The sequence below is a fragment of the Typopeltis vanoorti genome, chromosome 2, assembly GCF_054136105.1.
Source record: "Typopeltis vanoorti isolate ZY-2024b chromosome 2, IOZ_Tvanoo_1.0, whole genome shotgun sequence".
NCBI classification, from domain to species: Eukaryota; Metazoa; Arthropoda; class Arachnida; order Uropygi; family Thelyphonidae; genus Typopeltis; species Typopeltis vanoorti.
Genome location: NC_143550.1, coordinates 177,483,213 through 177,498,895, shown reverse-complemented (window position 1 = coordinate 177,498,895; position 15,683 = coordinate 177,483,213). Strand labels below are relative to the sequence as shown.

The 15,683-nt window shown below is 36.2% G+C and overlaps 1 protein-coding gene across 1 annotated transcript in view; it reads right to left on the bottom strand.

The window, feature by feature from the left end:
* Rme-8 (receptor mediated endocytosis 8) overlaps positions 1-15,683 on the bottom strand; it is a 1,025,705-nt gene that overhangs the window by 181,510 nt on the left and 828,512 nt on the right. Inside the window, exon 41 of the mRNA XM_090414028.1 lies at positions 3,762-3,936. Coding sequence (XP_090270154.1) covers positions 3,762-3,936 — 175 coding nt within the window. The remainder of the gene's footprint in view (positions 1-3,761; positions 3,937-15,683) is intronic.

Genomic DNA, 15,683 nt, shown 5'->3' with positions numbered 1-15,683 from the left:
TGTGGGACCATAGGCACAAATAAGTCTCATTGTCCAGTTCCCCATTCTCATATTTGCCCACATTACTCTACTTGAGAACCTAACTGCCATTCAAGAAGATTAGCCTCGTATTTAGTGTTGAATACTATGGCTACTCCTTCTTTTCCTTGATTGTCATTGCCTGAATATAACATTTTGTATTTATTGCTCAGAAAGATCTCACCAGTTTTGGTCTTTTTTGTTTCAGTCACCCCTATTATGTCGATCTGGTACTTATCTAATTCCTCAGCTAGCTCCATTTCTTTGCCATTCAGGCTTCTTACGTTGATAGTACCGATCTTTAACACTGGTGATGTTGAGTTGGGGTTTGTTTTCAGATTTGTTCCAGTAGCTGACTTTTCGCTGTTCGCCCTGGTTCCCTGGCGAAAACAATGGGGGCCTTGTTTAACCGGGCAACGACCCAGCCAGCATGAAATTTTGTCATATTGTACCATCATTTTTTATTTTGGTTTAACCAATAAGAATACAATTTGGTCGGCCAAATCCCAAATTGCCAGCCAATCCTCGTTCGTTCAGTATCAAAGTAGATACCCAACAGGGTGCACCACGAGAAGGTGAGGATTAGACATTAGGTCAGAAGCCCTGGTCGGTTCTCCGCATTCCTTTAAAGGTTATGTGGAGGTCTCCTCTCAATTATACAGCTTTGATCCTTAAGCACCCCCTATAGTCTTACCTATAGTCTTCATTGCTAATTTTTTTCTCGTAATTCAATTTTGTCTTCCTTAGCATACCGGTCACCTTCCTTACCTGGCCCTTGTACTATTCATGGGTTTGCTGGTCACTACCCTCCACAACATGTCCTGCAGCTCATGCCTAATATTACTCATTCATCAAACTCCTACCTATCACTGCTTACCTTAGGTATACAATTTAATGTAGCTTCCTTTAGACGTCCCTGAACTATCTCCCATGCACTACTAATGTTCTTCCCTTATAGGGTTTTATATCATGCACTAACCAATGCCAATATCCCCTCCCACATGTTGCTGATACTTCTGGCATTAGTATATAGAAATTGCAGTAACCCTTTAGGCCCTCAACTACCTTTACTTACTGAAATGACCACCCTATTCAATATTTTTGCTTGAGATACCATATTCTGCACTTGTTGGTCATTCTCACACTCACTCACCTATACACTTTATGGTGGCTTCACACATTCACCTGCATCACCCTAACTGCTTAAGTTTTCCTAAATTTGAGCTTCATCAATCTTAGTGAACAAAAGCTCTTTGGTTGGCCAACAGTAAAACCGTTTAGATGCAGTCTATTAGCATTATGCAAATCCTTCTTTCCATGGATCCATAAAACCTCTACATCATGCTTTCTGCACAACCTGCATAATGATTTGTTTGATATCAATGCCCTGCTCAATTTGCCTCTATCATAGTGTGGTAAGAAACTTACAATCTTGACCTTCTTGCTCTTCATTTTTGCTTTGTCCAACAACTCCTTTTCATCCACCTTTATATATAATATTACATAATATATAATACTACTATAGAATTGAATACTTCAACTCTTAGATCATTACTGCAAACCAAAACAATTAGTTATCTACTAATTGTAGACACCTACAATTTTTTCACCTTACATTTTTGCATCTGGATGGCATGATTAATATCACTAATATTTTAAACATGATTTTGTTATAATTTCGTAGAGTACCTATTCCTCTGATCATTGAGTCTCTGTACATAATTTTCTTCTTGTCTTGTGTTTTCTCATTTGTTCGCATGATCTCAATTTTTACCTTGGAACCATTTGCATCTTTCTCTTCTCAGACCAGCTAATCTCTTGCCACGTCTGAACTTTTCGAATTCATGTTTTATCCTGTGATGGATAACATGTAAGCATGCTGTTTTCTTATTTAAGTCTATTTATAATTCATCCGTATTTCAATCACCGTACATTCAATATTAATTCCAACAACAATTTCCATTTTACCATTGATACTGTATACTCTACTAACTTTCATTTTATTCTCAACTAACTGGTACTCGCTGTTCAAACACTAATTCCTTAACCAATTTCACTCTCCTTCCATAAATTCTTTCATTTTTGTGATGAATACATCTCACACACACTACACAGTACAAAATCGCCCCACAATGTCATTTTTACTACCACTGTTCTATCACGCATTGATGCCCCACCAACAATATCATATTTTTATTATTACGTGACACCTCAAGGGAGTCCAAAGACTCATCGAGGGAGGGCACCTACTCTACACCTCTCCGTCTCCACCACTCAAATCCACCAACCACAATGAACTACAACTCCCTTTGTCATCTACACCAATGCCATCTACTTCCAACCACCACCACTAGTATTTTCACAGACAATCGCAAACATCCATACCCATGGCGGGATTCGAATCCGAAGCCTTTTGGCTGGAGAGTGGATATGCTAACCACTTGGCCAACCCGGCTGGCATTTAATCAAAAATACTACAGCCTTTACTTACAAACTAAATAAGTCAGTCAATCACACACCTGTATAAAACAAAAACTAAAACCACAAACTACATAAAACAAAAAATTACAATTCATTAATTAATTTATTTATTTATTCAAAACAGAGAAAAGCTTCTCAATGCACATGCTTCTGTGAACTATGTTGAGGATTTCAAACATGGATAAGCAAATCAGTTATCCAACCTGCAGTTACCCTATCTGGAATAATAGTATGTATTATATTCTATATCATGTTCTATAATAATAGGATATATTTATTCTATCCTATGGATAGAATGTGTTAGAATAACCTTTAGATGATATGCAAAGTTGTGTGGAAATCTTCTTGCACATCTTGATTTAAACAACATAATTTGATGATAACAATAACTGAAAGAAGCATAGATGATGGGTAATATTATTAAACACTGTATAAATTGAACAAAGGAATAACATTTGTATTATGAATTTCTACTTATATTTACCAAGCAACTGCTACTTAAATGAATGTCAAAGAGAATCACCAAATAGAAAAATAGGAGCAAGAGTGCTGCCTGCAATTTAGCTGTTAACCTCTAATGTGATTTCTTATTTAGATAAGCGGAAAGTGTGATAGGCTAGAATTAGTCAACAGGAAATGGAATGACAGTAATTTATATTTTAGTAGTATTTTTTTTACCATATTTTATTTTTTAAAAAAAGGGAAAGAAATGGATGAATATTCAGTAATAAAATGCATGAAACAAATGTATAAATGTATACAATTAATGTATACATATAAATGTATAATATAACAGGAGAAAAATCAATAGCATTCTTAAAACGAACCACCTTACTTAAACCACTATTTCCAGATGTAGCTACCGGTAGAAGAGTTCCGTAATTCGAGTTCTGAACATTCGAAATAAATTGATATAAGTTTATCTGCTGATATTTTAATATACTACTTAGAACAAATCAGATTAAATGTTAATACAATAAACAGAAAACATAATTTAACATTAATATTTCAAAAAAATTAACTCAAGAATTTAAAAAAATTACTTTAAAGTAGAGCTATATTAAAAAGGGATTTAAGGTATAATTTTTCACTTTCAGATGATTGCATTATAGTGAATATGGTAATACTTTATCTTTTTTAGCAATGCCTTCATTCCATTAAGCAGTGTGAGCCACTCTCGTAGCTACTTTCTCATAAAAGCCTTAAAAAATAAGTCATTTAAAAAAAAAAAACATAATTAAAAATTTTTTTTTTAAACATACCTGGATTATTTCTGATAACATTTCGTAATGCCTCTAAAGCCATTTCAACATTTGTTAATCGGTCTTGACTCTTCTCTACTTTCACATTGCTCTCTGTTAGGGCCATTAAAGAATATAAATACTGAGCTTGGGAACCAAGGTAATCCAATAAATCGAGAGTAAACCCTTTAGGATCCTGAAGGTATTAAAAAAAAAAAAAAAAAAAAAAAGAGTAAGACACATACAAAACCACTCAGCAGTTTTTATATTTTATTGTATAACAAATAGTTTTAAAACAGTCATAAAAATTAATTGTGGTGGAAAAACTAATATATTTACAGAATTAAGTATCCAGGTTCAAACAGCAGAAATGAAATTTCTTAGAAAAATACAGCTGGATCTACTAAGTGGGACTATAAAAAAAGAAATGAATTTTACAATCCCTGAATATAAAACCAGACCAAGGTATCACACCTTGGTCTGGCTCCCACTGATGAGACCTCAATAAAGGTCAAAACCTGTCTGGGTAGTGACCGTTCCCATAATGCATAGCATTATACATGTCCATAAGGATATGTGCTCTGCATTATGAGATACTGAGGCAAGTGATGTGAAGTCATTAGCTTCTATATACAAGTTGCTCTTCCTGAAAATACTTCAGGTGCAAACTTTGTTCGCTTACACTTGGATAAAGGATTAAACCAAGAATATAATTTCTTGGCATCTTTAATTTAAAATATATATGCAGCATATTATAATAAGAAATCTCACTGAGAGATGAATGATAACTGCCTCTGTCACTATTAAGTAGGACTTAGAGATGGAATATGATTTGTCAAGTATGGTGTCTTCTCCATGGAGAGATGTATTCCCAATCCCAACCTTACGAAGAGTCATATAATGAATGTATGATCCTCATCAGTTTGAAATACATCTTTTGCAAATCAAAGCATAGTGACCTAATAGGGTCTTAATATCAATATTTTGCAGGGATTCTCAAAAATTCCATTGTAGAAAAGTGTTAATTTTTTAGGTTTGGTAGATGAATCTGTTTTGCTTCTGGTTTTGTGAAGTTTTGATCAGCCTTGAATTTAAAAATTTTCCTTTTTTGGGGAATAGGAATAGTGGATAGCCACTGTCCGTGTCTTTTTCTTCAGTAAATATATCAAAGACATCAAATTAAAGTCCATTCAGGATATTGAGCATTTTAAAAGTTTTTCCTCTGGAGGTACAGTAGTATCTATATTATCTATTAGTAGATCTGTAGGCATTTCGTTGATTGTTTAATGAAGATGCTCTTTCCTTTTCACGGTTCAGGATGTTTGAATGGCGAGATCATTTTTGGTGTGCCGTTTCTTTAATTCTCTGCAGTGATATTCTGAATAAATCATACCATTTAGGGATGATGTAATTATGATAAGGGGGCAGTCTTGTGTTAATGTCTCCTTAGATACTTTTATCTTCTCAGCATGAAGGTTTTTCCACTAGACATTATTATTGTGGTATATTTCCTCATTGATTTCTGACAAAGACTGTTTTGATAGGTCTTCATATTTTAAACCTTTTGCATTCTTCCATCTTTAGCATGCGTGGGAGTATGCTGAACATTTTCCCTCACAATTAGCTAATTTGTATGTTTTGCACATGGTCTTTATTTACATGTTCTTTACAGCCATGTAGGGCACTGCTAGCAGAGCAATGATACAATGTGAGCAAGACCATATTACTGGCATTCGCAGCAGCACAAAAGATCTGCAACAGTAACTTAATTTACTCTGCTTGCACTGATATTGGAGATTTTGAGGGCTTAAATCCAAGGTTTGTTTTGTCTCACTGCAAAAGCAACTGAGGCTACGACACCAGTATATCTGTAGATTGTGTGTGTTCGCTCTTGTGGCAGGTTTGTCTGTTTTACAGGAAAAAACCCTGGTTTCCAGGGTCTTAAAATGTATGTCATTGCTGGTGAGTGCAACATCTCTGCATATGAGAATTCTTATTATAGCTGTCAATGTCTCCTTAGATACTTTTATTCTAATTCAGTGCAATTTCCTCTTAAGAAAGAATGAAACAGTCTCACTTTGATATTACTCCTCTGAAAAAGTTCAAGAGGAAAAGTTCTAGGGGGTGCTAATTAAAGATCAAAACTGGATAACTAGGAGGAGACCTCCACATAGCCTTTTAAGGAATGTAGAGAACCTGACCAGGAATGCTGACTTAATGTTAATCACCTTCTTGTGGGACACCCAAAAAGTAGATATCTTTCTGGATATGTAACAAAGGAGGATGGTTGGGCATTATGGGATTTAGCCAACCAAACTATATTTTTTATTGGCTTAAACCAGAAAAAAAAAAAGATGGCACAACATGATAGAATTTCATGATGACTGAGTGTCACTTGGGTAAAGAAGGCCACTTTTGTTTTCATCAGGGAACTAGTGCAAACAGCAAAAAGTTACTAGAACAAATTAGAACCCAACATAAGGAGAGCTCAAGATTGGCACCATAAATATAAGAAGCATCAATGAAAAGAAATCAAACTAAAAGAAGAACTGGATACATACCAGATATAATAGATATTAGGGAAACAAAAAATATAAGTTTTTCTGATCAACAAATAGATGTTATATTCAGGCAATAATGATCAGAGAAAAGGACTAGCTATAGTATTGAACACTAAATATGAGAATCATCTTCTTGAATTTCAGGCAATAGCAAGTAAAGTGATATGAGCAAATATTAGTACGAGAACTTGATAATGAGGCCTATTTGTGCCTATAGTGCCACAGAAGATTCTTTAATGAAGTGAAAAATTTTTTCGATTCATTAGAGAAGGCAGCTGACTCAAAAAGGAAAAGGAAAAGTTGGTTCTTGTTGAAGATCTAAACAGCAGAGTAGGAAGTAATTATTAGACAAAGAAATTTTGAGAAAAGTTGGAGAAAAGAGCAAAGCTAATAATAATGGAAAGCAATTGTTAGATTTCTGTTCAGGAAATGGACTAGTTATTACTAACCTCCATATTCCAACACAAAGATATGCGAGCTCAGCACAAAAGATGTAAGAAATAGGAAGACTCATTCACTATGTTATTGTTGATAGTGATATAAGCATCTGATAGAATGCCAAGGCAAGAAGTCTGGAGGTGTCTGAGGGAGAAGGTTCCGGAGAAATATGTGAGATTGGTGTGGGAGATATACAGAAATGCGAAGACAAGAGTTCGGACCTGTCTGGGACAGACAGAAAGTTTTCAAGTAACAGTTGGCTTGCATCAAGGGTCAGCATTAAGTCCGTTTCTGTTTAATATTGTGATGGAGGTGGTGACGGAGGAAGTGAGAGAAGATGCGCCTTGGACAATGTTGTATGCATGACATCTTGCTGTGTGCAGATTCAAGAGAAGAAGCAGGAACTAAACTGGAAAGATGGAGAAAAGAACTGGAAGAGAGAGGTATGAGACTGAGCAGAAGTAAGACAGAGTATATATGTTGCACAGTGGGCGGTGGCCAGGAGACATATCCAGAGCTGGAAGGAAATCTCATCAGGAAGGTGAGGGACTTTAGATACTTAGGTTGAACAGTGGAAGAAGATGGAGGAGCTGAGAAGGAAGTGGGATGTAGGATACAAGTGGGTTGGAGGAACTGGAGGGAGATGGCTGGAGTGTTATGCGAAAAGAGGGTGCCGAACAATCTGAAAGGCAAAATCTATAGGACAGTAGTGAGGCCAGCTATGGAAATATGGAGCTAGACGTATGCTATGGAAACTGTGGCCCTGAGGAAAAATAACATCAGCAGGATGGAAGTAGCAGAGATGAGAATGCTTAGGTGGATGTGTGGTGTGACGAAAAAGAATCGTCTGAGAAATGACTATGTGAGGGGGAACAGTGAAAGTTACGAACTTAGGGGCGAAGATACAGGAGGCAAGGTTGAGATGGTTTGGTCATGTGATGAGGAGGGAGGAAGAAGGGTCATGCAGATGGATGTGCAAGGAAGGAGGAAGCGTGGGCGGCCAAAGAAGAGATGGAGGGAGCTGGTAGAAGAGGACTTAAGGATGAAGAACTTGGATGTGGCAACAGCCCAAGACAGGAGGATGTGGAGGAGACTCATCATCAACAGTGACCCCACTTAAGTGGGAGAAGCTGCAGAAGAAGACTGTTCATAGTGATATCTTCATGCTGGATTAGAACATAAGAATAAAGAGATTTGAAACTGGAAGTGATCACTATATAGTTTTGAAAAGGATAAAACTGAATATCATATTGAAACAAATAGTGTGTAGGAAAGTTTTAAAATGAATCAACATTGAGCAGCTTTCAGAGGTGAACTGTAGACTCAAATGCAAAAACAATATGCAAGAAAAAATGAAAGACTTTGAAAATAAGAACCAAACCATTGAGATTCAGAGGAAGACAAAGTGTTGACTGATTCAGTCAAAATCAGTCAATGCATGTGATGAGATAGCGCATAAGAATAGAAAAATAAGAACACCCAAAACACAGCGGACAAATGATGTTAAAAAAGCAGTCAAGCAAAAGAAGAAAGCATAGCGAAAATTCCAGACAAATAAGTCAGCACGTGCTCTGAAGGAATACAGAGAAAAATGTAAGAAAGCAATGCACTATATATTTATATTACATTTAGTGTATTTAGATCTAGTCTGCAGAGTAAATTGGAAGAATGACGGAATGTTGCACCCTTCGATTGGAAAAGGCATAAGTTTGATTCTTGTCATGATGAGAGGAATCTGTCTATGATTTTTTCAATTGAAGGTGAGTTAGATGATCTCATACAGAGTTAGGTTTTTTCTCAAGGAAACTCAGATTTTCATCCCGAGTATAGACAAATCGGCATTCAGGACACATGCAATTTACAAACAAAAAATACTAGTGTGGTGGTGATGGACAGTAGATGGCGTTGATGTAAATAATGGAGATGTGTTTGGAGAGGTGTAGAGTAGGTGCCCTCCCTTGATGAGTTTTTGGATTCCTTGGTGGTGTCATAAAATAATAATAATAAAATTAGCTAAACAAAAGTCATGACAGGACTTCAGCAAGAACATAGAAAATAAATATCAGGAGCATGGCAAAATATTCAGGAGGCTAATGAAAAGCTTTGAAATGGAGGAAAGAGTACTGTAAAAGGAATGAGAAATTATAAAAATCACATGAAAACTAAAGCAAAAGATATTCCAGATGTCTGGAGTAGGTACTTGGAAAGATTGCTAACTGAAACAAGCATTGATAGCACAGTGGTAGAAAACATTCAAGACTAATTGCAGTCAAAAGTATATTAATAATTGAGGCAGAAAAGGCATCAAAAACTGAAATGTGGATAGGCAGCTGGAGTAGATAATATTTGACAAGAAATGCTCAAATATGTAGGTATAATAAAAGTTTTACAGATGCCACACTGCATTATTAAGAAGACAAGATCAGAGGATCGCATTCCAGATGATTGAAGTAGTATCCACACTATTTTTACTATTTAGTTTTATTTCCTTTTTTATAGCATCTATCAAAAGAGAAATAAAACTGAATTGAAGAATAAGAGGAATTTCTCTACTGAGTATTCCTGGTAGGATTTATGCAAATATACTTGAGAGGAAATGTAAGAGATATTGTAGAAGATCAAGCTAGGTTCAAACCAAATAGAGGTTGTCAGGATCAGATTACCACTTTAACACAAAGAACTGAAAAATCATGAGTATATATATATATATATAAAAATCTATGTGATATACAGAAAAGACATACATATGACAAGGTGAAAAGAGAAAAGCAATTCAAAAACTACTGTTATATGGTGTAAATAGGACATTATATCAAGCAATACAGTCTATATTTTGGTTGCATTCAGTTGTAAGTCAACTGCTTAGAACTGAATGCAGACATGAAGATGGTGTGATGTTAAATAAGGTGTGAGATAAGAGTGAACATTATCTTCACTGTTAATCGCGTATAGAGCCTCCGTAGTTCAGTCGGTACAGAATAAGCCCTTTGGTGGGAAAGACCTGAGTTCGATTCCCATCCATGATGTGAGGAACCTTTATCTGGTCTCTTTCAACTAAAGGTAAGTTAGATGATCTCATATGAAGGTAGAGGGTTTTTCCACCCACAAACTCAGGTTTTTCATCCCTCAGAACAGGCAAACCAGCCACACGAACACACACAGAAATAAAGCCTTGAATACTTACAACAACGTGGAAGAGAGGGTCCTCACCACATTATCCTTATCCCTGTAGTCAACCATGAATCACATCAGGGTAAATAAATAAAGATAGTAGCTGATACCATTTTCCTTCATAATGTGATCCATATTACACCTAATATCAAAATTGAAGATGTTAATCTCAGCTCTTCATGCAACTAATGTTACAAGGGGTGGGTTGAAAAGCTCTGATAAACACACCTAGAACAAAAATTACATTAAAGCAACTGATATAACCACAAGAAAGAACATATCTTAAAGCCCTTTAACTTTAACTCTTTTTTTGTTGTCTCCTCTTCACTTTTTGTTTATTTTTTCCTGGTAGATCATGAAGAGCTGCATGATGAATGGATGCAAGCCGCATGTGGCTCGTGAGCCACCCCTGGTATATAACATCTGTGTTTTGTATCATATAAGACAATGTTAATGTAGGTACTGACAGACATACGATTCATCTTGTAAACAGACGAAGTGAACTTATGGCATTGATAAAAACAGTACAGTACTGTAAATGTATTTTCTCTTCCTTATGATTTTTTTTAATAACATTTTCTTATCTCTAGCTTATTTTATTGTAAGAATATAGTATATAATACATACCATACAAAATATGTATTAATCGACTGTTTATGTTATCAGTAAGGCTTCTGGTCAACAGTATGCTATTGGTAGTTAAGTTTATTTTGGAGGTCAAAAGTTATATGCAGATTTTCGAACAATGTGGGTGGAGGGGGTCGGCACCCATAACCCTTGTGTTGTTCAAGGGTCAACTGTGTGTATCTTAATCCAACAGATGGCACCAATTATGACTTTAGTTCATTGTATTGTCTGTTGCAATTTTTTTTTTTTTTTAAACCAGTCCCACTTTATACCAAATTGTTGCTGTTTGTGTACTGACAAACCGTTTTTTGCTCTGAAGATACTGGATATAATACCAGTGAAACATCAGCAGATAATTATTATAATTACGGCTATTTTGCCTGCTTCAGTTTAGGAGTGCCCCTGTTTAAATGCCATTGGCTACTTACTCACAGATTATTAGGGCATTGTAGATGTAAATTTACCAAAAAGTATATGTAGCATAAGGAAGAGAAATTTACACATACCTTTTTCTGGGTGTTGCCTCGATCACAACATCACACCAAAATTCACGACAGTACACGGCAACAGCACGATTCGCAGAAACAAAAAAATTTGCTACCGAGCATCCCGCGCCCTCATAAAACAAGCCATAAACAACAGATTTAAAAAGAAACAACAAGCATATTCATACATTCACAAAACAAAAAACAGATTGAAAAAGCTACTAACCACAAATGAATGGGCAGTCTTTTGGGATAATACCCAATCTCACATCAATGACTACACGCTATTATTAGAAGATCGACATGCAAAGAAATGGTACGCACTAACAAACACCCAATACAACAATCGCGTTGCTTCCAACCCTTCGGATATTTCCGCCTTAGAACCAACAAAAAACAATTCCATCATCAATCTATCGCACCACAACCTCACACCCGACGAAATCACCATCCTGAGCAAAGGATTAAACTTTGGTGTATCCCCAAAATACATACAAAACAGAGACATCATTACCGAAATGCAAGCTAAATTAGAATATGACCCTAACAAAGAAACAATATTCTACAAAATTAACGACATCATAAACAGTAAAATAATAATTAAACCAAACATCACCCCCAACTTACAAAAAGCCCTTTTATCCCTAAAGAGGAACCCGAACATTGTTATCAATAAAGCTGACAAATGGGACACTGTAGTCATCACAAACCAAACCGATTACCACAACAAAATAACAGCCACCTTAAACAACCAACACACCTACCGAAAAATACAAATTGACCCCACCCCGACCTCATAAAACAAATCAACAGTACCCTACACATCTAAAAAATGAAAATAAAATAGACAAAACCACACTGAAAAACACAACCCCCCCGCACCCCTTGTATGTTCGGACAAATAAAAACCCACAAAGACGGGTACCCAATGAGACCAATAGTCTCCTACAAAAATACCACCACAGCCCCTTTATCAAAATTCGTAGCGAAACTTCTCAAACCATTAATTACAACGTCTAACTTCATGATAAAAAACACGGACGACCTTTTCAAAAAAATAAAAAACCTAACCCTATCCCAAGAAGACATCCTCACTTCATTGGATGCAGCCTCTTTATACACTAACGTGAACATCCCCAGAACTTTAGACATCGTACAAACACTACTCACAGAAGACCACACCCTACACTCTCGTACTAAACTAACGCCCAATGACATTATTAACCTAATAAAACTAATAATCTTGGCAAACTTCTTCAAGTTCAACAACAACATGTACATTCAAATCTTCGGACTCCCCGTGGGCCAAAACATCAGCGGACAACTAGCGGAATTATTCCTAGGACATATAGAATCACTCCTACTCCACCCTTCCCCCCCCCCCCCCCCATCACCTTTTATGGCAGATACGTGGGCGATATTCTGTGCACTGGTAATCCCACACACATCACCACCTTAAAGACATCCCTAAACGATTACAGCAACAGACTAAAATTCACCACAGAAACCAAACAGAACAAATCCATCAATTTCTTAAACTTGACATTAACCAGAACACACAACAAAATAGCCACGAAAATATACCACAAACCCTCGCACATCGGAAACTACCCCCATTTTCACTCATACCATCCATATTCTGTTAAAAAATCTGTCATCTTATCACAATTCATAAATGCTTACAAATTTTCAACCAATCAAAATAGTCTAAATGCAGAAATAAAAAAACTAACACAGATCTTCATAAATCGCAACTATCCTACACAACTGATTAACTACGCAAACAGGACGGCAAAAAACCGCCAAAACAACCCAAGTACCAAAACGAACTTCCCAACACAAAAAATTATCAAACTACCATACACCCAAAACACATACAAAGACTATAAATACATCTTCAAACATACTGACTACAAACTGGTATTCACCACAGACCAAAAATTGGCAAACCTCCTAAAACCCACCAAACCTCACACACAGAAAGAAATATTTGAACATCACAATGTAGTCTATAAATTTCCCTGCCAAAAAGACTGTGATATCACCTACACAGGTTCCACCATCAGGTCTTTATGGGCAAGACTACAAGAACACTTCTATGATTGTAACATCCCTATTCCTGAACATTTAAACACTAAAAAATGTAACTTAAAAAGAAAAATCGAATACAAAGCACAGGAAAAACAGAAATAGCTGTTCACGCCCTTAAACAAAAACATACCCCACAGATTGACAAGGCCATCATAGTAGACAGACAAGACAATGAAACAATGCTTAGAATATCGGAAACAATAGCCATAAAATGTGACACGAACTCTATCAACGTACACAGGCCCTACATAATCTCAAAGGTTTGGAAGCTTCACAACATAAAATTGAGGTCACAACACCGACCAATAGGCGATAACACAAACACTTCAAAAACAGAAGCACCCACCCGACCTGACATAGCATCCACTTTCCCAATGTGTTCAGATGACGACCAAAAATAGTTGACACGGACCGCGTCCCGTCAACCCCTCCTCCCCTTCCCTATATAAAAAATCAACCCTTTCACCTTTCCCCCACCCTATATAACATAATAATATAATATATATGTATTTTTTGTAATATATATATAATATATTTTCCAGTAATATATTATACATATATTACTGGAAAAAACCCAGGTTTTTCTAATTTAATTCTCCCAAATTGCCTACCCCCCCTCCACACACTCAGTAGTTTTCGGACATCGCAGAAAGAAGAAAAGCTGCAACACCCAGAAAAAGGTATGTGTAAATTTCTCTTCCTTATGCTACATATACTTTTTGGTAAATTTACATCTACAATGCCCTAATAATCCGTGAGTAAATAGCCAATGACATTTAAACAGGGGCACTCCTAAACTGAAGCAGGCAAAATAGCCGTAATTATAATAGTTTATTAAGAGGAGTAACATGGGAGTTTTCCCAGAAATAATATACATCAGCAGATAAGTTAAATAAATATTAATTATCTTATTAATCTGTGTTGTGAATTAATACTATATAAATAAATTGACACAAACTGCCGACATATAAGCCTTTCTACTCATTTAATAACGGTGGATGTCTTCTCTCTACTGATTTTCCTATTAATACAGGTGTCTGTTATTTCACTCACCTGCTTCTTTATTTATATAAATGACCTGTTCTCAATGAGTCCATTCACCGGACATCATCAGATGATACCATATGGTCACTCTGTTTCTCGGTGATGTGTCACACCAGTTATTATTAGGTGGTCCTGTTGTATGCTTTTCTGGAGGCTTCAACTTTCTAAAGATCAGTCATTCCAGACACACTATCCATCCATCCATCTCACTAAAGGTCTACCCCTACATCTTTTTCCAGGAATTTTACCTTCTATTACTCTTTTGAGAAGTCCTCTTTCCATCCTTTCAAATGTGGCCAAAGTATTTCAATATTTCTTTTGTCAATATTCTTAAGTAGTCTTAAAGTTCTACTGATCTTTTCTAGCAACCAGCTGTTTATCTGCTGCTCAGTATATGATGTCCTAAACAGCCATCTATAACATCACATCTCAAAAGCAGCTATTCTTTTCCTATTAGACTTCTTTAGGTTCCCATCCAGAATCTCCAATTTTGTTCATGTGGAGATAGATCCATCTGTCCAGATTTTAGACAAGTCTCTGAATCGTTTTAGCCATTCCTAAACTACTGATGTCCTCTGAACAGCAATTATTCTTCTTCTTCTCATACGACAAGCCATGCAATGCAAAAAACATCTTAAGCTTAAAGATTGCCTTGGATTGACTTACTCCAAACCTTTTCTAGCATAATCATACAACTTCTCTGGCATCATCAGCTTCCAAAAAAAATTGGCATCCTTTCTTGCTCAAAACAGTACTTCTCTTCTGACCAGTTACGTGCTCTGCATAAATCACAAATTCCACCAATCTTGGAATACTGATCTCTCATGCTTGGAGTGGTACACCTAAGACTTTTCTAAAAATTCTTGATGCTGTACAGAAAAAACTAGTTCAGTTGATTAACAGCAGCTCTCAGGGACTCTCTTAACATTTCCAATTAAGTCACTTTAAAAGATCAGTTTCTGGATTGGTTCTCTTTTCCAGATATTTCCATGACCACTTCCAGCAGAACTGGCATCCATTATGCCTCCCATTTCTGCCTAAAACTTGAGTAACAGCTGCAGATCATTCTTCTACAGTCAAACTACAAACTCACCAAACCTCTTATCCCCAGTTATGGGAAGAGCTGTTCCCAGTGCAATAGCCTCCTGTCAGGAAGCATTTCCAAAGGACTACAACTACCAGCAGTTTAAGAATATGAACAGATTACTCAGCTCCAGACCCCTGGCCACACATAGCATTTACAGGCCTTGTTGTTTCTTGTGTATGTGTGTGGGATGATTATATAAATGTATATATATAATGGCAACACTTTTTTTCTAAGTTGGCACATCTGTCATAAGCATCCATGTGAAATTGCAAGTCATTCTATCAAGTTTGTTTTATACAGCTGTCTGAAGCAAAACTGTTGTCTATATCCCTTGAAATGGATAAAATTGAGTATCCTGAGGTTATAAAATTTTTTGTAAAAGAAGGTTTAACTAAAAGAAATTCTTTCGTAGTTCATAAAAGTTTATGGGCACTCTTCT